The 21,978-nt window shown below is 39.2% G+C and overlaps 1 protein-coding gene and 1 long non-coding RNA gene across 16 annotated transcripts in view; one reads left to right on the top strand and one right to left on the bottom strand.

Moving 5' to 3' along the window:
* STAG1 (stromal antigen 1) overlaps positions 1–21,978 on the top strand; it is a 182,312-nt gene that overhangs the window by 138,494 nt on the left and 21,840 nt on the right. For all 15 annotated transcript variants that reach the window (XR_005862323.2, XR_005862321.2, XR_005862322.2 and 12 more), the window contains 9 exons: positions 2,174–2,348; positions 4,503–4,642; positions 6,162–6,263; positions 7,785–7,933; positions 10,897–11,025; positions 14,227–14,432; positions 17,344–17,515; positions 20,278–20,388; positions 21,289–21,403. Coding sequence is in view for 12 of the 15 variants with exons in the window: in XM_025153521.3 (XP_025009289.1) it covers positions 2,174–2,348; positions 4,503–4,642; positions 6,162–6,263; positions 7,785–7,933; positions 10,897–11,025; positions 14,227–14,432; positions 17,344–17,515; positions 20,278–20,388; positions 21,289–21,403 (1,299 nt within the window). In the remaining 3 variants the exon portion in view is untranslated. The remainder of the gene's footprint in view (positions 1–2,173; positions 2,349–4,502; positions 4,643–6,161; positions 6,264–7,784; positions 7,934–10,896; positions 11,026–14,226; positions 14,433–17,343; positions 17,516–20,277; positions 20,389–21,288; positions 21,404–21,978) is intronic.
* LOC112532999 overlaps positions 153–21,978 on the bottom strand; it is a 22,576-nt gene continuing 750 nt past the window's right edge. Inside the window, exon 2 of the long non-coding RNA XR_003076685.3 lies at positions 153–21,355. This is a non-coding gene — a long non-coding RNA (uncharacterized LOC112532999). The remainder of the gene's footprint in view (positions 21,356–21,978) is intronic.

Below are 21,978 nucleotides of genomic sequence, written 5' to 3'. Positions count from 1 at the left end.
TTTCCCGTGGTGGCTAATTGGAGAAAATTGAGGCTTCCAGCAGTGCGGGTCATTCTTATATATGCTTTCTAGTAGGAAAAGAATGTTAAATAACTTTACAAAAATATTCTGAATTACACTACAAATTTAATTTCACACTGTGCAAAAATAGTTACTTGACAAATAGTTATGTCTCCTTGGTAAATCATAGTAAAATATCCAGTTACATAATGTCTTCATTAAATATCAAGGGGAGGATTTCTTTAGATTTTCAAAAATGTAGAAATTATAGCATAGGTTGCTGTGCTTCTTCAGAAAGCTGTTTGCAATTATAAGTGCATGCATCTGTCTGCATGCACTTATAATTGCACGGGCATGAGAGCACACATATGCCAAAGGTACACATACAAAACTTGTAGATTGTAGTAAGGTATCCATTTTTTTATGGCTCAAAGTAGTTATTCAGTTATCTATGTTTGGTTTTTGGAAAGCCACACGTGTGGATTGGGAAGCTTCTGTTATGTGTATTTAAAAATTGCAATAAAACAAATTAAATCCAAGCACTTACTGAAATAATTTGCAGTCTCTGCAATAAACAGTAGCTGGTGTATTTGCTCAGATTTTAACATTTGCTGATTTATATCAGGTCTTTTGACATCTTTTAGTTGTCTGCAAATTGCTTTTTTATATCAACGCTTCCTTGACTTTGCCAAGACAATTAAGTGGCACACAGGTACTTGTGTTTTTTAAAAGGTAACACTTTTTACACAGATACTGTTTTTTGTTTTTGAAAGATAGCTCTGTTTGGCTTTTATACTGTCTTCTGCAAGTTGATATAAATACTAAAGACTCAGAAAAGCCTACCTATGTATTTTTAAAGGAGTCTGAGGTGTCATTGTCTTCCAGTAGATTAAGTTTAGTAATTATTTTTAGTCCTCTGAATAGTTACTCTTGACATAGAACATATTTTACTAACGTTATATAATGTGAAAATAACATCTAGCTTCATGAAAATACCAACCATTGTAGCATAGGCTAGCTCTAATATTGTTTCTGCATCAACAAATTGTAAATGATTCTTACCATTCCTGCATTGGTTTTGTTCTTGATATATTTTAAAATGTTTTAATTCTCTTATTCTGTTGTTTTGGTTTTTTTCTTCATTGATAATTTCAGCTTTTCCTAGAAGTTCCTTTTCAGTTTTCCACCATTATGCGGAAGCTTTCAAGGCTCTGACCTACCAGACATACAGACAGCAAGAGTTCCAGTCAGAGTAGATTGGACTTGAGACTCCAGAGATCCCTTCCAACTAACTCATCTATGATGCTTTTAAACTTCTTTTTTAAAAAGTCTGTTTCTGCAAGTGCAGGAACTCTTCCTTAATTTTACTTATTTTTTTGAGAATTCTTGATGTTACATTTTCTCTCTAGTATGTTTGCTCCTTAATCTGTACATTCTTCTCAGAGAAGATCAATTGCATCTTAAAGGAGAGAAGAAAGTGTAACGTTTAGAAACAGAACTGGAACATCCCAAGTTTTTTAGACTAAGAGAAATAAATCTCTGAGCAGACATGTCTACGATACATCATCATCTGTACCTGTGCTGTCTTTATCTTGGATAGAAAAAAAAAAGCACTCTCAGAGCATAATTTTTTATTTTAGTGGTGTATTTTTCTTTTTTAGAGGTCAACATTAGGATTAGTTTAAGTTCTATCGAGTGTTGAAGCAGATTAGAGCAGACAGGTCATGACTGAAATGAATCCCAAATTTCCAGGTACTATAGAGAAAAATCCCAACTACTGGCACTTGTGTCCAAAGTCTAAGCAGATCGTAGTTTTCTTCTTCTTTAACTTCTTAAACTGTTTATCAAAGGGGGTGTTTTTTTCTTTAATGCAGTCCTTGGAGTAGAAAGGGATTTACAGTTCTTCCCACAGAGAAGAAATGGGAATTTAATATGGTTCATCCTGGACATGGAGCATCAGTAAACATAGTTCCCTACGTAGGAATAAGGGACATAGTATTTTAAAACTAAGGGAACCCCCAGTGAACATTCTTCACAGTACAGAAACATACACAACTCAGTTTAGTTAAAGGAGATAAAGGAGAGAATATCTAGAAATTAGATAAATGGTATTTTGGTTTTTCCTTGCTTGACTTATAGTTCTTACTCTTCTTACATCTCTTTTGCCTTGCAGGCCTTCATGCTGCTCTGCGATCTCTTGATGATTTTTAGTCACCAGCTGATGACTGGAGGTCGTGAAGGTCTTCAGCCGCTGGTGTTTAATCCAGACTCAGGCCTGCAGTCAGAACTTCTCAGTTTTGTGATGGACCACGTCTTCATTGACCAAGATGATGAAAACCAGAGCATGGGTACGTTTAGCTTTCAAGTGTTCTACTTAGCTTTTTTTCCATAACAGAGGCAGAAGAAAGAGGAAAATAGAATTTTCAGATCAGTTTACTCAAAAATGTTTTCAAAATTATTCCTTCCTTAGTTTTAGGAGGGCAAATGGTGAGTGTGCATATGAAGCATTCAGTGCTGTGTGTGTTAAAAAGTAGTTACGAAGTTCACTTCATGAGATGAGGTGTCTACAGAAGACATAGGAGTAGCCTGTAAACAACATGCTATTAATCTGTACAAAACTGTTCTTCAGCTCTTTTTATCTTTTTCTTAGTATTTATTTTCAAAATACTGAAGTACTGAAATACTAAAATTTTCAAAATAAAGCTCAGGATTCTTGATTTGAAAGTCATTGGAGACCAGAATAGTTGGAGAAGTATTGTGTATACTTGCTTGTATCCTTATTATTTCTTAGGTGTCCTTGTGTGGCCATGCTTTGAGAGGCAGTAGGTAAGGCATCTCTGCTTGCTCAGAAGGATGATGAGATTGTTTGCTTTCAGTCAGGGAAGAACAGATTTGTCATTGAGATCTGTTTTTAAATTGCCACTACTATGTGTTACAAATGCCTAAATACCTACATACGGGCACCCAATTTCTGAATCCTAAACAGCTTTGTACAGGAGAAGGAATCCCAGAGAGTCAAAAACAACAACAACAAACCCACCAAACCATGAAACACCTGCTGAATGCATACTGAATGTAGTGCTTTTTTTAGCACGTTTTCTGAATTTCCATTGAACTCAGTTCCTTGTATGTTAGCACAGCACACAGGTGCGGTTTTGATCTTTTCAGACAGTAGTGTATAGAACTGAGGTCTCAGAGAATTTGTTCTTGCTTTTGAGATGCTTTCAGTCTTCTAGCTCAATAGCTCCCCACTAGCTTGCATCTTTTTGAAGATCTCTTTATGGATTACAGTAGCTAAAAAAGAATGCATTTCGAAACACAACTTCACCAGAAGTACACAGTTTATGTTAATTGTACTTTGTGAGCCCAATGATCAGAATAATAAATAAAGTGCAGATTTTAAGAGGACATTTTTCTCCTGAGCTATGTTAGTGCTTTTTATCATCCTGTAATTGGAATTGGAAGACAGCAAAAAGGTGGATGAAGATCTTTGTATGTAATCTGTGTCCCCAAATGCTACTTTTAAGTCCGTGAAGTCAGTCTGAAAATTTGCAGCTTTTGGTATTCAGAATACATTGTAACTACAAAAAGAAATGAAGGAAAATGAGAAGATGCTTCAGTTCTAAGGATTAAAGTGTACATACAGTCAACTCCACTGCTTGTAAGAGATTTCCTACTATAAAATACATGATTTATACAAAGTGGCTTTGTGGAGAATACAGTAAGAGTGAAGCAAGAGATTCTCGGTGATGCTGTGTCCCTTCTGGCCCCTACACAGATCTGTTTTAATTCAAGCTGGTTAGGACATTCCCCTTAAAGCTCTCTACTAAATACATGATATTTGCTATTATCACAATTGTTAGAGCTGATTGCATTTTCTTCTGTAAATTGTGTAATACAGTTATGCTATATGATAATTTATTTCACACTTTATGTGTATAGTTTTCATTTTCTTTCTGAGTGGAGTCCTACATGGGGATTTAATGCTTAAGAGACGTTGAGCACTAATGTCTTACAACTGGATTTTATTTCCTGTTGTTTATTGCTGCTTTAGAGCTGTGTATTTCATACCTACAAATCCAGGGCATGCAGTACAAGTATTGGTTTCTAATTCTTCTCATATGAAACATGTACAGATTAGTCACGTTAAAGAAGTATCTCCAACTGTCCTTTCATTTCAGAAGTTAAGCATAAAGCATTCAACAGCTCTTCGCTGTGGCCTTTCACAGGGTTAGGAAAATAAGTGATTCAGTTCCACATGGATTGCATTCAGTATTATTCAGGACTATAGCATCCTTGGTGAATGGTGTCATCTTCCTGAAATTCCCAGATTCCCTGAAGGTCCTAACATTCAAGAATACTCATCTTTTGTTTTAGCTTTTCCTGCAACAATCCTTGCTTCCATTTTAAATAATTGACTTTTTTCCTGAACACTACTCTTAAATAATGCTGCTCTAGACAATAACAGGCAATTATAATGATTTTATTGTTGATGCTTTCAGAGGGAGATGAAGAAGATGAAGCTAACAAAATAGAAGCTTTACATAAGAGAAGAAACCTTCTGGCTGCCTTTAGCAAGCTGATAATTTATGACATCGTGGACATGCATGCAGCAGCTGATATCTTCAAACACTATATGAAGGTACAGCTCTGCGTGTTCTGCTCCTCCTAAGTGAACTTACATTGTAGTGTCAGGTTACTTGCTTTTCTCCCTTGTAGTGCTGTAGTTGAAGACTGACCACTTGAAAGCTTTGCCAGCGTTACTGGATTTCTGTACTAGATTTTCCTTTTTAAATTACACCTGTCACTGAGAAACTGCAAGATCTGAACTAGCCTTCCTATGTAAGGAGAACCTTACTAAGATCCTACAAGATGCTGAGTATTTTCAGAGGCATACCTCACAGAGAATTTCTTATCCTGCTCCTCAAATTAATTCCTAGAATTCACGATAACAGTAGTTTGTCAGTTTCACTGGGACTCTCCCAGCCTTGGTGTTTGCCACAGCAGGGAAGCAGGCTTTTTTTTCTGTGGGAAGAGATTGTTTTAAACAGGAATGCAGTCAAAAAGTGCAGTGTGGTACTGCTGTAAGTGGATGTGCAGTACCTGCATATTTTATCAACCTACACTGCTTCTATACAATATTTAGTCCCAGAGGAATTCAGAAAGACTTGCTACACAGCTTCCACTTTACGCTCTCCTTGCATGTTTCCCTGCCAGTAAGTATGCACGTAGCACTCCTGACACTGCCAAGGTATACCAAATCCCTCAGCTTATATCAGATTGCCAGGTGTACTCACGTGTCCCTCTCTAAGAGATTAGGCATACCAAAGAATACAGAGCAGCAATTTCAAGATGGAGTTATCAGACTGCAGGTGGTTAGTTTCCTACCTTCTGCTACTCTTTTTTTTTCTCTCTCTTTCCCTCTATCTCTTGAAATAAGGGATGAGTGAGAGAAACTGAATTTAGAGTGCAAACTAGGATGATTTCTGTAGCAAAGAAGGTAGGAACACAATGAGAGGGAATGAAAAGAAATGGTTGCAAATGCAGAAGGATTAATCAAGCTGAAAGAATACTGGGAAAAAAAAAGTTTAGATTCTCAGCCCAAAGTTTTAATGGTTATGCAGGCTGTGCTTCTCAGCAGTCATTCCTCATTCAGTGCAGAGAATGAACCAGTGATTCATATTGACTAATTCCTTATTCAGTTTTCTGGCTTCAGTGGATGATGGCCATCTAACTCACCGTGGACCTTCTGTTGGTAACTGTCTGTTCAATAATGTATAGGTTCAATGCATTATTACTACTTAGAATTTTCAGCCACAGCTCACTTTCATCAAACATTTAGTTTGGGATAGGAAATGCTCTTTTGTTTGTTTTTCAACATCTTTTGTAATAAATATGTTAACCAATGTAACAAAGATGATAACAAATAAAGAAGTCCCTTATCTCATTGTCAGGTGCAGGTGACCAGTCAGCTTGAATTTTCATACAGAAACATTGCCTCCCACTCGTACAAGAAATCTGGGTTTGAAACTGTTGTGGTTTTGTTGGTTTTTTTTAAACTGCTGCCTTTTCAAAAGAAGAACTAGAAGTAATCAGAAAAAAACTGAAATATTGTGTAAGAATTTCTGTTAAAGAGGATTTTTCCCCACATTTTTTCCTAGTACTACAATGACTACGGAGATATCATTAAAGAAACCCTGAGCAAAACAAGGCAAATTGATAAAATCCAGTGTGCAAAGACACTCATTCTCAGTTTGCAACAGGTAAGAATATTGATTTTTGTTAGAAATCCTTCATTGCAAAAATTCCTGGGCAGGACTTTTCTCTGGCACTGTTTTAAGTGAGGAAAAAAAAAATCTGCTTCTGTTAAGAGGATGTGCTGCTTTGTGGTTCAAGCTGTCACCATTGACTTGTCTCTGCACCATTAGGCCACAACAGGCAAAGTTTTGGTGAGGTTAAAATGGAAGAACAAGAGAAAAGAGCTTTGAGTGCAGTTTGATCCAAGGTGATTTATAGTGTTTGTTTACTGGTACCTAGTAAACAAGAGGAATTAGAATGAATTTTTCTCCTTCTCCTTTCCTTTTGTCTAAATACTGATTGATTTTTCATACTTTGAGGTGGTTAGTTGAGGTCCTCCAATATTATTAAGCATGTTTCTTCCATGTGCAATTTGCTCCATAGCAACCATAAATGATTGGCTTGATGATGAAAGCCATCTTTGTTTTACTGGCAGCGCAAAGCATGTGCTTCCCTAAATACTGTTTTGGCCCTTGAAGTACTAGATATATTCATTACATAGAGACGTTTCTTACATAAATTAGATGTTTTCAGATCAGCTGGGCCTTCCAGTATTCATTCCAGACTACTTGAGAATTTCCTGTAGCAATCTGGAAGCTAAGAGAGATGTGTGAAAACCTGACAAAAACTGAAGAAATTCCAGAGGAACTGACAAGTGTCAAAGTAATTCCTGTCCTTAAGACTTGGAGAAAGGAAGAAGCCAGATGCCGTGATGATCTGTCAGCCTAGTACCACATCACAAATAAAATATCTATTAGACAAGCCATTTGCAAGTTGCTAAGTGATAGGTTACAGTCAGTATGAATTTGTCACAGGGAAATCATGTCAGAGGAAGCTGCTTTTGTGAATTATAAGGTAACAGAGCTTGTGGATATGAGAGAAACAGTAAATGTAATGCAGTTGTTGACACAGTCTCCTCTGATGCTGTCATTAGCAAGTTGGTAAAATGTGGTCTAAATGGTACCGTAGTAAGATAATATAGATGAAGAACTGTTTAGAAAACTACTGAGTTGTTAATTATTGTGCTGAAATGGCTTTACTAAGCAGGTTTTGAAGGCATTTACCCAGTAATGCTCTTCAGATGTTCATTAAGTCTTGAGTGATGAAATAGAAATTTTGCTTCCTAATTTTCTATCTGGTACTGATCTGATGGGGACGCGGGTATTTTAGAAAGCAGCTTAAGAATGCAGAACCATATTGATGATTTGGGAAAGCAATAGATAGAATCCAGTGAAGGTAAGTGCAAAGTACTGTCTACGAGTTGTGATCTGCACAAGTACAAGTTGGGGGACAGTTGTCAGACAGCATTTACACAGAAGGTGATCTGGGAGCTGAGGTGGGTTAGAAGATAAGTGAAATCTATCATATCTGTGTAAATAAGAGGTGAGCATAATGTCCACACTGCCCTCACAGGTTAAAAATAAAAGACTTTGTCAGTGAATATGTTTTGTAGCACACAGATTTTAACAACTGAATTCTTTCTCTAGCTATTCAATGAACTTGTTCAGGAGCAAGGTCCTAATCTGGACAGGACATCTGCCCATGTCAGTGGAATTAAGGAACTGGCTCGTCGGTTTGCCCTCACTTTTGGCTTGGATCAGATCAAGACAAGAGAGGCTGTGGCCACACTACACAAGTGAGTGGTGGTAAATAAACTAGATTTCTATATTACTTCACTGTAACATTTTTGCTCAGTATATCCTTCTATAGGTGTATGATTTAACCAGGTCCTGGAATAACGATTTATTGTAATTTCTGTAGAAAAATAATGGAGAGTGTAAATGTATGTATGTAAGAAAGGAAAGAAGGAAAAATAACTGCTGCCTATTTATTTGTGTGATTGGAATGGCCATTTTTATCTAAGCTCAAGTCTCAGGTATTACATGTACTTGTGTGGACTGTATCTAACAGTTGTAGATAGTTCTTTGTAACACAGTACTGCGTACTCTGTAGGTACCTACGGATTTATAAAAAGATGCTACCACAAAAATAAAATAGATCTCCAAATTATTAAAATGAATTGAGCCTTTTTATGTAACTGCTGTGCAGGAGAGCATAGACAGACGTTGCTAAGTTTAAATTATAACTTTCCCATGCCATAAAAAGGTTAAAATATTAATGTTTGCTGTCTCAGTGCATTAAGACTAAGGTGAGCCAAACATGATCGTGACTTTATATTCTAAGGGAATGCAAATAATAGAATGAATTTGGCCAGGAAAGAAGCAAGAGTGATGCAGAAGTTCAGAGGAGACAAAAATCAAATTTGGAAATGGTTATCAGATAAATCTGTACCTGCTAGTTTACATTTCCCTCCTGAGTTTGGATGGAAACTCTGGATTCTCCTTCATGCCCATCATAAGCTTTCAGCAAATATCTGGAGAACTCTTGGGAAGTCCTAATGCTTGTCCAAATAAAAGGTGACATCTTTTTGTCCAGATGTGCAAGGTGGGCATAGGTGGTGAGTGTGAGAGTTCCAGTCGTGCTGCTAAATAGTGTGTCATACTCAAGATGTGGGAAGTGTGAGATATTTCAGAACCCAAAAGTAATGCGAGTTCCTTCATATCTCAAGCTGAATGTGCTGTTATTTTGCATTGAATATGGCATCTTTTTTGTTCTATCTTCAGATTAGTCACTGATGAGCAGGGCAGCCTGGTCTAATGGGTGGCAGCCAGCCCACACCAGGGGGGTTAGAACAGCATGATCTGTAAGGTTCCTTCCAGCCCAATCCATTCTGTGACTCTGTGATATATGTATGGCAATATGCATTTTTTGTCATGCTCAGTCTCCACCATCTTTTTTTTGCTGCTTCCTTGAACATCCAGATCTCAGGCCATCTGCATCACTTCCTTTCTAAAGCAGTTCTCAGTATGAGGAGGCAGCTTCTTCCACCCGGCTATCAGTCAGCAGTGTTGTCATCACTACTAGTGAAGACCTCCAGTGAAAGAACAGAGATCCTGAAAGAGATTTTTTTCATGGTCTGTCTTGATCTTGTCCTCAGCCTTGCACAGCCCATAACTTCCCAGGATTGCTGAGACGGTTCAGCAGCCTGTCAGGGATGTCTCCCTGGGGTCAGCCTAGCTATTCTGCTTCACTGGAAGAGGTCTAGGAATAAATGACGATCTTCAAATTTGTCTGGTCTTCAGTGTCTCATGAATTTCCCTTCAGATAAGGACAGTACACCAAGGCATAACTGGTGGAAATGTATTCATTCTGTGTCATTTCAGTTACAGGTTACTGTGACCCAAACATTGCCTGCTTCTGATCTGAGTCTTTCAGCATCAGCCATATTCCTGGAGTTTAACCTGGGGAATTCCTCAGCCGTTTGGTGTTCTGTAGGCACAGAAGCAGCTTAGCCATGTTGTCAGTTCTTTTCCAGAAGGGAAATCCACTAGTATGCAGTGAACCTAGATCTCACTGAGAAGAAACAAGTTCCTTTAGCTGTACTAAATGATTCAAAGCAATTGGAACTGAGGCTGAGAAAGGAAGATAAAATAGATGTAATTGTGAGGCCAAGAATCTTGTCTGTTTTGACGAGTACATTTTCAGGCATCCGTTGTGCTATTGTAAAGGCTTTTTTCATAGCATAGATACCTGTGTTCTATGTACCTTTTCAGCAAGCACACTGTGAGAAAGCATGTGAACAGGCTAGGATGGCACAGCATCTACTTCTCTGCCATGGTCACTGCAGCCCTGCTGCCAGGAGTACCAGAGCTGCTGATACTCTGTGTGTGTCCCTGAGAAGGGCACCTATTGCTGACATCTTTGGAAAGGAGCCATCCTTACTGTTACTCCTCTAACTGGAGTGCTTACTGTTTGCATGAAAGGCATCTCAGACCCGGTCCTAGGCCAGGGTCTTGTGATTATACTTTGAAGATGTCTGCAGTATGAACATGCTTGAACATTTTTAGGCTCAAATCTACCTGTAACAACAGTGGGTTGTTTTTTTTTTTGTTTTTTTTTTTTTAAGTCTGTAGTCATTCTGCATTTCCCTTCCACTTTCTCCTATACTCCTTTCTGGGTTTCCCCTGACCTGAAAGGAAATCAGTAGGCTGCTAAATACTTCCTTGAGAAGTGACAAGGAGAAGAGAGGTCCAGGCATGCTTTTCCATACTGGGTCATGTAAAAGTAGTTTTCCTTTATCTCAAATGATAAAGCAAAGACAAGGCAGATATGCGTGGGTCAGTGTGATGGTAAGTAAATTCTCTTCTCTGACTGTAGATCTGTAAGTTATACCTTGTTAGACCTCATATATAACTATCACTGCAAGCATCTGCTTCAGGCTGAGAAAAGAAAAAGCCAACTGGCAATTCCTGCTAAGGCAGTGGCTTTCCACAGCTGACAAGTTCCTTACATTGCAGTGAGTTCCTTCTGACCAGGAGACTGGCAATATTTTGTCACTGACTTTGAATCCACACACGTTGAAAGGGAACATTCGATTCCCCTCAGGTCCAAAAGCTGCTATTAGCTAGTAATGTAAAATACCTGATGAGGGTGATGACAGTTTGAATTTGAGGCAGCATTTAGGGGTGATGGGATGATGGTGATATTTTTTTTATTTTCTTACAAATGTCTGAACATTTTGAAATTTCTTTACTGTAGGGATGGAATAGAGTTTGCCTTCAAATATCAGAATCAAAAAGGACAAGACTATCCTCCTCCTAACCTTGCTTTCCTTGAAGTGCTTAGTGAATTCTCTTCTAAACTCCTGCGGCAGGACAAAAAGACTGTGTAAGTAACAGCCTTGCTTTCTTTGGTGGGTTTTGCTGAGTTGTGTTAATAGTTGAATTGTGCTTAAGTTCTCTGCTTTGAGGTTTTCATTGTCTAGTGGGGGTTTTAGGAAGGCCCAGTGGCTTTTTACATAGTTATTCATCAATTTATATTTTGAAGTAATAAATAAATCAGAAAAGAAGAATCAAATCCACTGATCAAGTGAACTTGAGACCTTACAAAACAACGTTGCTTAAAATTTCTCATGGAGCACTGAAAATAATCATTTTTCAGACAAACAGAAAAAGGAATAAGCTGTAAGCAGTATAGGAAATATATAGGCCTCTAAACATTGCAGTAACATCCATTTCTGTTAGACATTTGTATGAGAAGTATATTTATGTTTATTTTAAGAAGCCCACTTCAACTCAGTAAATTGAGTTGTCAAGGCTTCTGTTACTGGCACAATAGGACAGAAAGACAGGGTGAGAGACAGCACTGTTGTTGTTTAGGAAAGAGCAGGGTGATAGAGACCTCAGACTGAAACAAGCAACCTGTATTTGGTATGGCCATCAGTGGCTGCAGATGAAGTACCAAAAATGAAATAAATCAGATGTACTGTTGATAAGAGCTGAATGTATAGCAGGAATACTGGTGTATGACCAACATTTGAAAAAAAAAAATGTCAAAGGCAGCTGTGGATATTAAGAGAATTGATAAAGAGAAAGCTGCATTGGTGAAGGCAAGTTCATAGTAAAGATGTGTTGTCAGCATCACTGCAGAGGTAAGGGTGTATATTTCTAATATGTTCTGTAACAAATATCCAAGATTTGGCCATGGCATAGAAAAGCAGTAAAGAAAAAATAGAGTGTAGTTAAATGTCATCCTAGCACTGTGTGCCAGTGTAGAACTGAGTTCTTTGAATAGCGTCATGACAATTTAAATATGTAATTACCAAATCTTCTCATTTATGCTTGTAAATATCTTTCTAGTCAGACTTTTGGCCACAGTGAATTTAAGTCATTCTACAAGTATATATAAAGTCATACTACTACAACTACCTGAATTGACTCTTTCTGTCAAACTTCTCTGTAGTTCTTTTTTCTTAATAGTATAAATAACTTTCCAATTCAGCAAACGCAGTAGAAGAACTAGCTTGAGAATTAGACTATTCATCCAGGCTAACCTGACACTTAGGTTATCAAACTGCTCTGCATTATTATATTCTTGAATTTGGTCAACCTCTGTTCTGTTCTTCAGAACAGGGCTTAATACAAAGATTTTCTGGCTGCCTTTCTAGCTGAACTGTAGGTTCCCTGTATCTGTTAGGTTAAGTGTAATTAGCCTGATTCCAGTTGAATTTATTGAAGCTTATTCTTCCTGCACACTTACCAGTACTTCCACAAGTTTCTCCAGTGTCTAAAATCTGAAGTTATATTACCTGTACACAGCATACCTGACAACTAAATCAGACCTGAACCTTTGCATGAAGTTCAGTATTTCTCATTCTTTACCCTTCTTTGTTACCATTTACGTTTTTTTTTCTCACATTTTTCTCAGGACTGCAAAGGTTGCCATGGTGGAATCCATTTCTCCTGATTTTAGCTGTCTTTCTTGTAGCCTTCTGTATCTGAGTATTTACTTTAGCTGCATTTGAAGATTGGTGAAAAGAAATAGGGTCTTTAGGACATGATTCATCTGATCTGTTCTAAATTACTGCTCTAAGATAAGCTCAGATATGCCCTAGATTCCATTGGCTGCTGTGACTATGGAGAGAGTCAAGATAACTAGCTTATATGTAAAGATGTTTTTTGGAGATCTCTGCATTTCTTCACTTGAGAGATCTGTCATGTTTGCACTCATCAGGCAATGGGTGCATTGCCCCATAGCAGTTTGCTGACGTTACATTCTCAGCTATACTCTGGATAGTTGATTTTGCCCTTCCCTGTAGCATGGCTGCACCAATCCAGAGGGACCTCTCCCCCGCCCTGCAAAGGGGCAGCAGGCTGCAAGCAGGAAGGAACATGACCACCATCTGGTGGAGAAGTCCTGTGTATGGGATCACTTACCTCCCTGCTGGCTTGGTCTCCTGCCAGCTGACTGTAAGCTCAGCAGTGGGCTGTTAGTTTGGAGGTTAAAGTGCTCTAGAATAACCCTGAAGATCTCATCAGCATACCTGCCTGTCTGCAGATATGGGGGCAAGCTGGAGGGCCACCTACCCTCCAGACTGCCATCCCTACCTCAAAATAAATATTATTGATTCGGTATGCCTGCCTGTCGCCTGCCCTTGGTGCAAGATACCATTCCCATCACAGTGCAGGAAACGCTACCATTTTGCTAGGCCTCTGCTTCCTTTCTGACCTACTTCTTTATTATTAGTATAATTGATATTATTTGTATTACTGTTATTATGTTGTTATTGTTACTATTACCCTTATTATTGCCACTTGGCAATGTGGTGCTGAATGAGATTGTGATCACAGAGTGCGTCATAACATATTTTTTATACAGAAGGAGGTAATGCTGAAGTACAGTGCCTTGCCTTAATTCTGAACGCTTGGTTCTTTAGTTTGAACTCATTGGAAATCACTTTTAAGTGGCTTTTCTTACTCATTTTATGGACACGCTTAATTAAACGTTCAGTGGAAAAGGAAAATGGCTCACATGTCCTCTAGGCCACATGCGGGACAGAAGGTGGTTGGTTCCTCCCATAAATTAACAAGTTCTCACTGCACTTCTCCATGGCAATGGAATGGGTCTTCAGTTTTTTACTGAAAAATATCTACTTGTATTTGAGGAAACTGTTCTTTTCCCATTCCAAATATGCAAAATTATATCCTCAGTCTGCTAATTCAGATTGTCTGTTGACACACCAGCAATATAGAGAAGTGACTTACAGCTATTCAGAATAGAAGGGGAATTCGGGTAGAGTGCACTGTGAGTGACTGCAGGCCAATGCAGGAAGATGTCAGGGAGAGAAAACTTTAAATTGTTTATCTGAGTAACCTGTACACAATTGACAATTACTTTGTTCTGAGGGAATGCCATGAGTTCTTAATCAGTTCAAGGTACAATGCCTTATCAACATACGTTATCAAATTCAAATCAGGAAGCACCGTGACAGCTTTCTGTTAAGCTCTCAGCAGTGCGGAGAGGACTTGCACGTCAATTACAGCGGAAACAGCGCACAGAGCCTCTGCACTCATTGTCTTCTATTTTCAGTCACACCTACTTGGAAAAGTTTCTGACAGAACAGATGATGGAGAGAAGAGAAGACGTGTGGCTCCCACTGATTTCCTATAGGAACTCACTGGTTACAGGCGGCGAAGATGACAGAATGTCTGTTAACAGTGGGAGTAGCAGCAGCAAAACCTCTTCAGTGAGAAATAAGAAAGGACGGCCACCGCTACACAAAAAGAGAGTAGAAGGTTTGTATGGTTTTACCTTGCCTAGTAGAGGTATTTCTCATTTTGTACAGACATTACAGCTTTCCTTATATTTTGTATGTAGTGAAAGCAAAGCACTTGTTCTACAAATTCCTGTCAAGCTTCAACATTTCTGTATGAGAAATAGCCTTGTAATTCCCTGTTCCTGCTTGTCCTGAGGTTTTCAGATGGAGAACTGCTAACAGCTATTACTGACAGTGGAAACAGGAGGTGGCTGTGGAATTAACTGCTCTGCACCTTTCCCAGTCACAGATTTCTGTTTTCTGCTTCATATAAATTAATAAATTAACATCTGCTTCAAAATGAATGCTTCATTTTGAAGCAGATGTTAATTTATATGGTGTTGGAGCAAACCTGAGGCAGAAATTCTGATACAGATCAGTATTTTGGCTGGACACTGGAGAACACTAAAAAGATGCATGTTTTTGTTCAACATGGCACCAATATACAGTATGTTTACTTTTCCTATGACTTTGGGAGCGTACATCAGGAATTTGGCAATGATGGCCAACTTCTTACAGGACTGCATCTATTCCTGGTTGATATGAAAATGCACAATGTAGTGCATGTTTATGTGATCATGCTTGCTGTTTCAATAGACAGCAATTATAAGTGAGATCTTTAAACTTCTAAGTGTTTTTCAAGATTGTTATCTACCATAGTAATCTCTCAGTGAAGAATCTAATGCTAATTCTCCTGAATATAGTCAATTACCAAAGGTATCCCATTCCTCAAGTGTTAGTCTGTATGCACTTATAGTCAGGTCCGTTCTCCCCTACAGCTTATGCTGAGCAGTGCATGAGCTAAGTCTTTCAGTTTCCAATAGCCAACCTAGAGTCTAGGTAGAAGAAAGCACAGCTTGCTTTCTTCAGACGTTGTTGTGCTTCCTTCTGGTTGCCATGGTTTACACGGGATTCAACTGGAGTCTTTTTTTTTTTTTTTCCTCCTGTTACTACTTGAATTCTGCTTTATTTTATCCTACCAGTATCCTTATTTTTCCAGGCACTGTAGTAACATCTCCGCTCCCCTATAAGGCAAGTCTTATTCTTAGGGTTTAGGTTTTATGACATTGTTTGCCCCGCTCTCTTTCATGCCTGCCTTGTTCAGTGATCAATAGGAGGAAGAACTGACTTGCAACACCTTCCTTTCTTTGAAGAAAGAAGAATATCACCTTTCTTTGCAATATCTGGGGTCCTGAATTTTCCAAAGACATCTCTGACTTAAAATGCTGTCAGCCTGAATCTATGGCTGTTCACCTAATTGTTCACTTTGTGAAAGATCTGAGTGTACCAAAGTTTCCACAGGAGATCACTTCACAGCAGCACAGCCTGGAGCCAGTGTGCCTGTTTGTTGTGGGCAGATACAGACTGCTGCACAAGGAAGGGGCTCATTTTGTATGTACAAATAATGAGCTCGGGAAATAATCAGAAATGTAATCCTCTTCTTAGAAATAAGTATTTACTGTTCAGTGCACTGTAGAAGTTGAGCTATAAAGAACCAATCTGAGCAGCTGATTGCCTACAAATAGTCTGTATTCAGCAGGTACGCAGGCCATTGTTGTTTTTTATCTTTACATATTTTTATAACTCTTCCAAAAGTCCTAGTTTTAATTTTAATCTAGCATTAAAACCACAAATGCAGACCTGTTTCTGAATCCTGCTAAGGTTTTTTTTCCTTTAAATCCCATTCTAAAGGAAGGACGTGGTCACTGCAGAAACTATCGTGGCGTCTAAGAACCAAAGCCAGACCCCTGTAGTTCCTTCCTGCCCTCAGTCTGGTGTGTATTGGGTTCAGCTGACTGTTCGGGCTGGAGGATATTCTCTATTGTTACTGAAAGTAGAACTGCTGTCTGTATAGGTGGTTCTGACATTTCTTCATAATGCCTTAGGGAAGTGAAACATAAGAAGGGTTTTAGAAAACCCTAGTGTCATAAAAGGCAAATTCAAGAATAAATAGGCAACTTTTTAGACAGCTTTTAAGCCCAAAGGCATAGGAAAACAGAGACCTGTTGAGGTCTCCAGCTACTTTCTCACTGCTATTTCGCCCTGTTAGTAAATCTATGATCTTGTCTTCTCCTCTTCTGTAGTCTCTTGTCTTTCACTTGCTGCAGCAGCATCTACATGTCTCTTGTCTGCACAGTTGTGTTCTCACATGTTCATCTCAGGCCCCACCAGCTCTTCGTCTCTGGTTTGCTGCCTTCTCAGTACGAGCCCAGCATCCCACATACACCTTCCCATCTCCATCCTCCTGTCTGCTCTGAACTCTAAATATGCTATCTGAAATCACTGAAGTTTACACCAGACAGACCTCTCCTTATTTAAAACGTCCCCTCTGTACTCCACTGGCATGGTTCTCAGTGGAGTTTCCTAAGGCCAAAGCCTCCACTACCACTGTAGTGTTCAGTTGTATCTCATTTGATGTATATGTATGAGACTAACAGTCTTATATTTAGATTGCAAAATTGGTACTTAGGAATTGTTTTTGTGAAATGTGTACGAGCCACCCAACAATGCAGGTAGTGCTGCAATGCAGTATGTTTGCAATGGTTTTTATTTTGTTTTCTTAAGTATTTCTACTTTGAATAGTTGTTATTGCTGGGAATAACTGGTAATCGTCTTTCCTTAGCAGAACACAAAAATTACCATGTTGAGTGCTTATCCAGCTGATCTCTTAAAGACACACCTATTCCAATAGATCCTGAACTACTGAAAACTGATGAATTTGCAGGAGGTGCTTCTTCTAAAAAGAACTCTGTATTGAAGTGCATCATAGATGGAAGGCTTTAATTATTGACGTAAGGTTCAGTGAGTTGGCTGAGAAGATTTTAAAGGCAGCAGTACTGCATTTTATACCATCACTAATGTGTCAGTAATTCTGAATGTTCCTTTCCTAGATGAGAGTCTGGAAGGCTCTTGGCTGAACAGGAATGAAAACATACATACACCAGGAGCACTGCAAGCACCACAGCTCACCTCAACTGTCTTGAGAGAGAACACCAGACAAATGGGAGAGCAGATCCAGGAGCACGAGTCGGAGCAGGGATCTGAACAGGATTTTTTACACAAGTAAGTGTTCGAGTGTCTGGAACAAACACAATAAAATCCAGGTAAAGAAGCTGTGTAAAATGTATACAGGTAGTTGTGGCTTCACAGATGCAGTATTTCTTTGCAAAAGTAACTGGAAAGATCTTGGCTATGGCTCAGCAATACTTAGATTATTTTAAATCTCCCTCTCCAAAAAAAAAAAAAAAAAAGATTGTAATGAAGTCAAGGTGGAAGTTCTTTACGTTAAAACTATCCTATAGCTTAACTGTGGGCTTATGGATAAATCATAGGGTTTGTGGGCCCAGGTTGGATTGAACTGTTTCTTGAAAGACCTATTAGATATTCTCTTTTTTTTTTCCCTTCTGTCACAGTACAGTAGATGTTCTCCAGACGTCTTTACTGATTTCTTACAAATTAACTCTTCAGTCCAGTCCAGCTGCTGAGCTGGTATCTCCTGCTTCTGGGCACTTTTGCAGGCAGTTTTATTTTGCCCTAAATTAGTCATAATTTTTTGTCATTCAACTCCCATCTTGTCACCTCCATTTAAATCTATTTATGGGGGGGAAAATGGTTGTTATTATCTGTCAGTAGTTTATTTAACAAAGTCTTCAGAGGATGCTGTTATGTGCTAGTTCTATCAGTCTGAAGACAAAGAATAACAGTGACTGGGTTGGAGGCTGTTTTTCTAATTTTTATAGCCTATTCTTGTCCCTTAGTTGTGTACGCAGCATGCACAGACATCAGCAGTACAACAGATGAAACCTTGATAAGATCCATGAATCTGTGTTTGCCACAAGAGATACTTGCATCTCAGCTGGCTACAGATAACTTTGTTTTTGCAGCATGTTTGATGTTTCCATAAATGAATTCAGCTCCCTGATTTCCCCACACTAACAACGTGGTATCACCACAAGGCAGTGTGAGATGTGGTGAAAGGCTCACCGGGCAGGTTCACGCTGCAGGCAGGGCTGCTTGTTCTCCTGCACAAAGGCCTGGCATGGGCAAAAGGTTTCCCAGCTGGTGCTATCTGGAAGGAATGAGGGTTGGCACATAAAGATGTGAATACAAGGCAAGTCGGGGCATGGGTTTTCTCACCTATACAGATGAGATGGGCAGGAAGCCCCAGCTGGCCATGAAAGCGCAACTGAGGATGAACTGTTAACATCCAAACCAAAGTATCTTATCACCTTACTCCTATGGTACTGAGAATCTACATTCATGTTCCTTGCTTCCTGAGCTCAGGAGTTTGCCTCACCAGGTGTAATTTCTAGATTATAAAGAAGACTTTGTAGCTCAACAATTTCTCCTTTTTTTCTAGTCCTCAATTTAAAAAACAAACAAAAAACCAAAAAAACAAAGAACTTGGTGAAGCATGAGCCTTTTCCCTGCACCTCTCTGATCCCATCTCATTGTGCTGAACTCTCTGTGAATAAATACTTAATCGGTTAAGGAAAGTGTGGCTGCTTCCACTTGCTGTGCATCACCTTCCTGAGCCTCATGAACAGGAGCTGCCTTAAGGTGTGGGAGAACCTTACTCTTTTCAGGGAGAAGCTGCACCAGGTTTTTCACTCTGTGCTTGACCCTCTGTTTCTCCTATCTCAGCTGAATGCTGCAGGCAGAGAACTGTTGAGCAAAGACAGACAGCATTGCTCTCCTTGGATCCAACACAGAAGTTCACAGTGTGAACTAACAGTAGAGAATAGTTTCCTTTCAGCCTGGAGTTAGCTGCTCCTCCACACACATCCTGAGGGTCACCTCATCTTCCCACTTAAAATGCTGTCTCTTGTGTGCCACAACATACCTTATAGTTGGATCCTGCTGATCCCTAATCCTCTTGTGAATTGATCCCAAACATCCTATGCATTCCATAGAAAATCCCTAAAAATATGAATGTATACAGTTGTAGACAATCTAATGTATACTATTTGCATAATAGCTGTATACAGGTATCTAACACTAGACACTTAAAACGCTGGTTGGACTTGACAATCTTGAAGGTCTTCTCCAGCCTAAGTAATTCTATGGAAGATGAGGGTCAAGAAAAAATGGAGCAGTCAGTTGCTGAACAGAAGTGGTCAGTCATGCCCAGAGCAGTATTTCCTCCGGAGTTGTTTTCACATGGTTCCTCACTTTTATTGTGTCAATCTCACTAGGGTATGAGATTACATAATTAAAAAGTGATGTTCCTCTTGTAGATCTGCACTTATTCTACTACTGTCTATTTCTAACTGGAATACAAAAAACATTGAATGCATTGCTTTCTAATGCTGGATTTAGTTGGTGCTAAGTACAGCCTTTCCGGAGTTTGCATATGGATAAGTTACTGGATGCTAAAGTTGATTGGGAGTATGCATTTGAAAGCAATTTGTTTTTCACTTTGTGTGTTTTTTTTTGTTTGTTTGTTTGTTTGTTTGTTTGTTTTTGTCTTGAAATGTTTCTGTTATTAACTTGGATCTATTCTTTCTTATTTCTGCCTGATCTGAGGCAGGGAATTAAATTTTTGGAGCGTTCTCGTTTCAGGTGCATGCTGCATTAATGAATGAGTGATGCTAGCATTTTATGTAGCTGTTTTTATTGTAACAATTAATGGATTTTTTTGTGCACGCACAGTGGGAGGAGACAAATTGCAGAAGGGTATCCAGAAGACTTGTACAATGATGGATGTAATTTAAATAACTAAATCTGAAGCATACCCAGACACAAAACTTGCGGAAATGCTGTCTAAAAACAACCAACTCAGAATCGTTAAGTGTTCCCAGTCATAACGCTGCTCTGTTTGTTAGTCCCCAGATGCAGATATCTTGGTTGGGCCAACAGAAGCTAGAAGATTTAAATCGAAAGGACAGGACAGGAATGAACTACATGAAAGGGAGAACTGGTGTAAGGCATGCAGTGTAAGTGTTCAGAGCATCTTCATCTCCAGATCCAGAATGATCTTAGATGGCAATGACACATTTAAGTGTTACTTCTCTGGGTTGTTAGCAGTAAATTCTGTGATGATATTTAACTTTTCTTAATAAAGGCAGAGTAACAGCTTTGCAGTGTTGGGATGGATGCCAGGCAATAGGGTGCTGTAGCCAAGTGTTCTGCCCCTAACCACAGCTGTAAGCAGGTGCCTAGTGAACGCAGCAGACCTTTGTGGTACCATTTTTCATAGTTCTCTAATTGCTTTCAGCTATTTTCAGACACTTGCCATGAAGCACTGTGATTTGTCTTATTAAGTAATTTACAGCAAGCGTTTATCTCAAGTTGTTTGCCAGTTTTCCCATGAACATGTTTAAGCTTTGTTCACCCACCTCATCTCTTCCAAAGGCGTCCCACTGGGCAGCTAATGGAAGGAACACACATGGGTGAATGCAGAAGTGTTCTGTTGTACAAGGTGCTCTGTGCTCCTGTGCTGATCTAATGAAGTCTTTCTGCACATAAATACTTCTCAGGGTGGGGGCCAGAGTCTAGCAAGATGAGGTCATTATAGCAACTGGTCTTGGTTTCACTGCTTTCCCAGGCACTTAGCAGTGATCCTGGCAAACACTGTAGCTCCCTTTCCTTCTCAAGGACAGATTTAATTAGTGGTCATAATGATATTACACCGGACTTCCTGCTTTAGCCTCTGCCAGTGGGAAGTTTTTTACATACAATTTTCTTCCAGCTAATGTTGAATAAACATGCAGGCTTTATTCTCAAGATAATGTTGAGAAAGAATTAGGGGATAGGATGTTGCATTGTTCTTAATGACAGTGCATGGTTGGGAAATTACAATGGCTGAAATCGATGACTTCTTTCTACTTAATCAGACGCGGTCTAATGGAAGATGATGCTGAGCCCATCTTCGAAGATGTAATGATGTCCTCACGAGGTCAGCTAGAGGATATGAATGAAGAATTTGAGGACACAATGGTCATTGATCTGGTCAGTAAATCTTATTAATAGCAAATTTGAAGTGGTAGAAGGATAATTTAGAAGGAATTCAGTAAGTAAGTACAAACAAAAGTGTCCAAAATTTTGACCTTTATTTCCTTTGATCTTAACGTTAAAGAGTGGAAATAATCTGAATATTCCCTAAAACCTAAAAGTGCAGTTTCAGGCCTAATTGACTTTATTCATAGAAACACAAGAAGCATTGCCTATTGTCTTCCTAATATTCTGGGCTCAGGCAGTAGCACATGCCTGAAGCACTGCTATGCACCTTTGACTTGTCCACCTATGAGAATGAGGATATGATTTGTAGCATTGCAGACCTCTTAGGGGAGTGCTAAAGAAATCACTGCTCTGACTCGCCCTGCAGATCCAGCCAGGGGTAGGAGTGCTGCTGGGGGGCAGAGGTGAGACCACCTCATTCCATCCCATTGAGCATTACATGAAGCTGCCTACTCAGCATTGTGCTGTTCAAATGCAGCAGCAGGGAGAGCAGGCAGTATTAGGTAGGCATGCAGTAGTACCCTACAGTACTGTTGCTGCTCCTAACTAGGCTGTACCACCAGACT

The sequence above is a fragment of the Gallus gallus genome, chromosome 9 (assembly GCF_016699485.2).
Source record: "Gallus gallus isolate bGalGal1 chromosome 9, bGalGal1.mat.broiler.GRCg7b, whole genome shotgun sequence".
Lineage (NCBI taxonomy): Eukaryota > Metazoa > Chordata > Aves > Galliformes > Phasianidae > Gallus > Gallus gallus.
The sequence above is the reverse complement of the archived record's forward strand: the minus strand, read 5'-3'. Positions and strand labels throughout refer to the sequence as shown.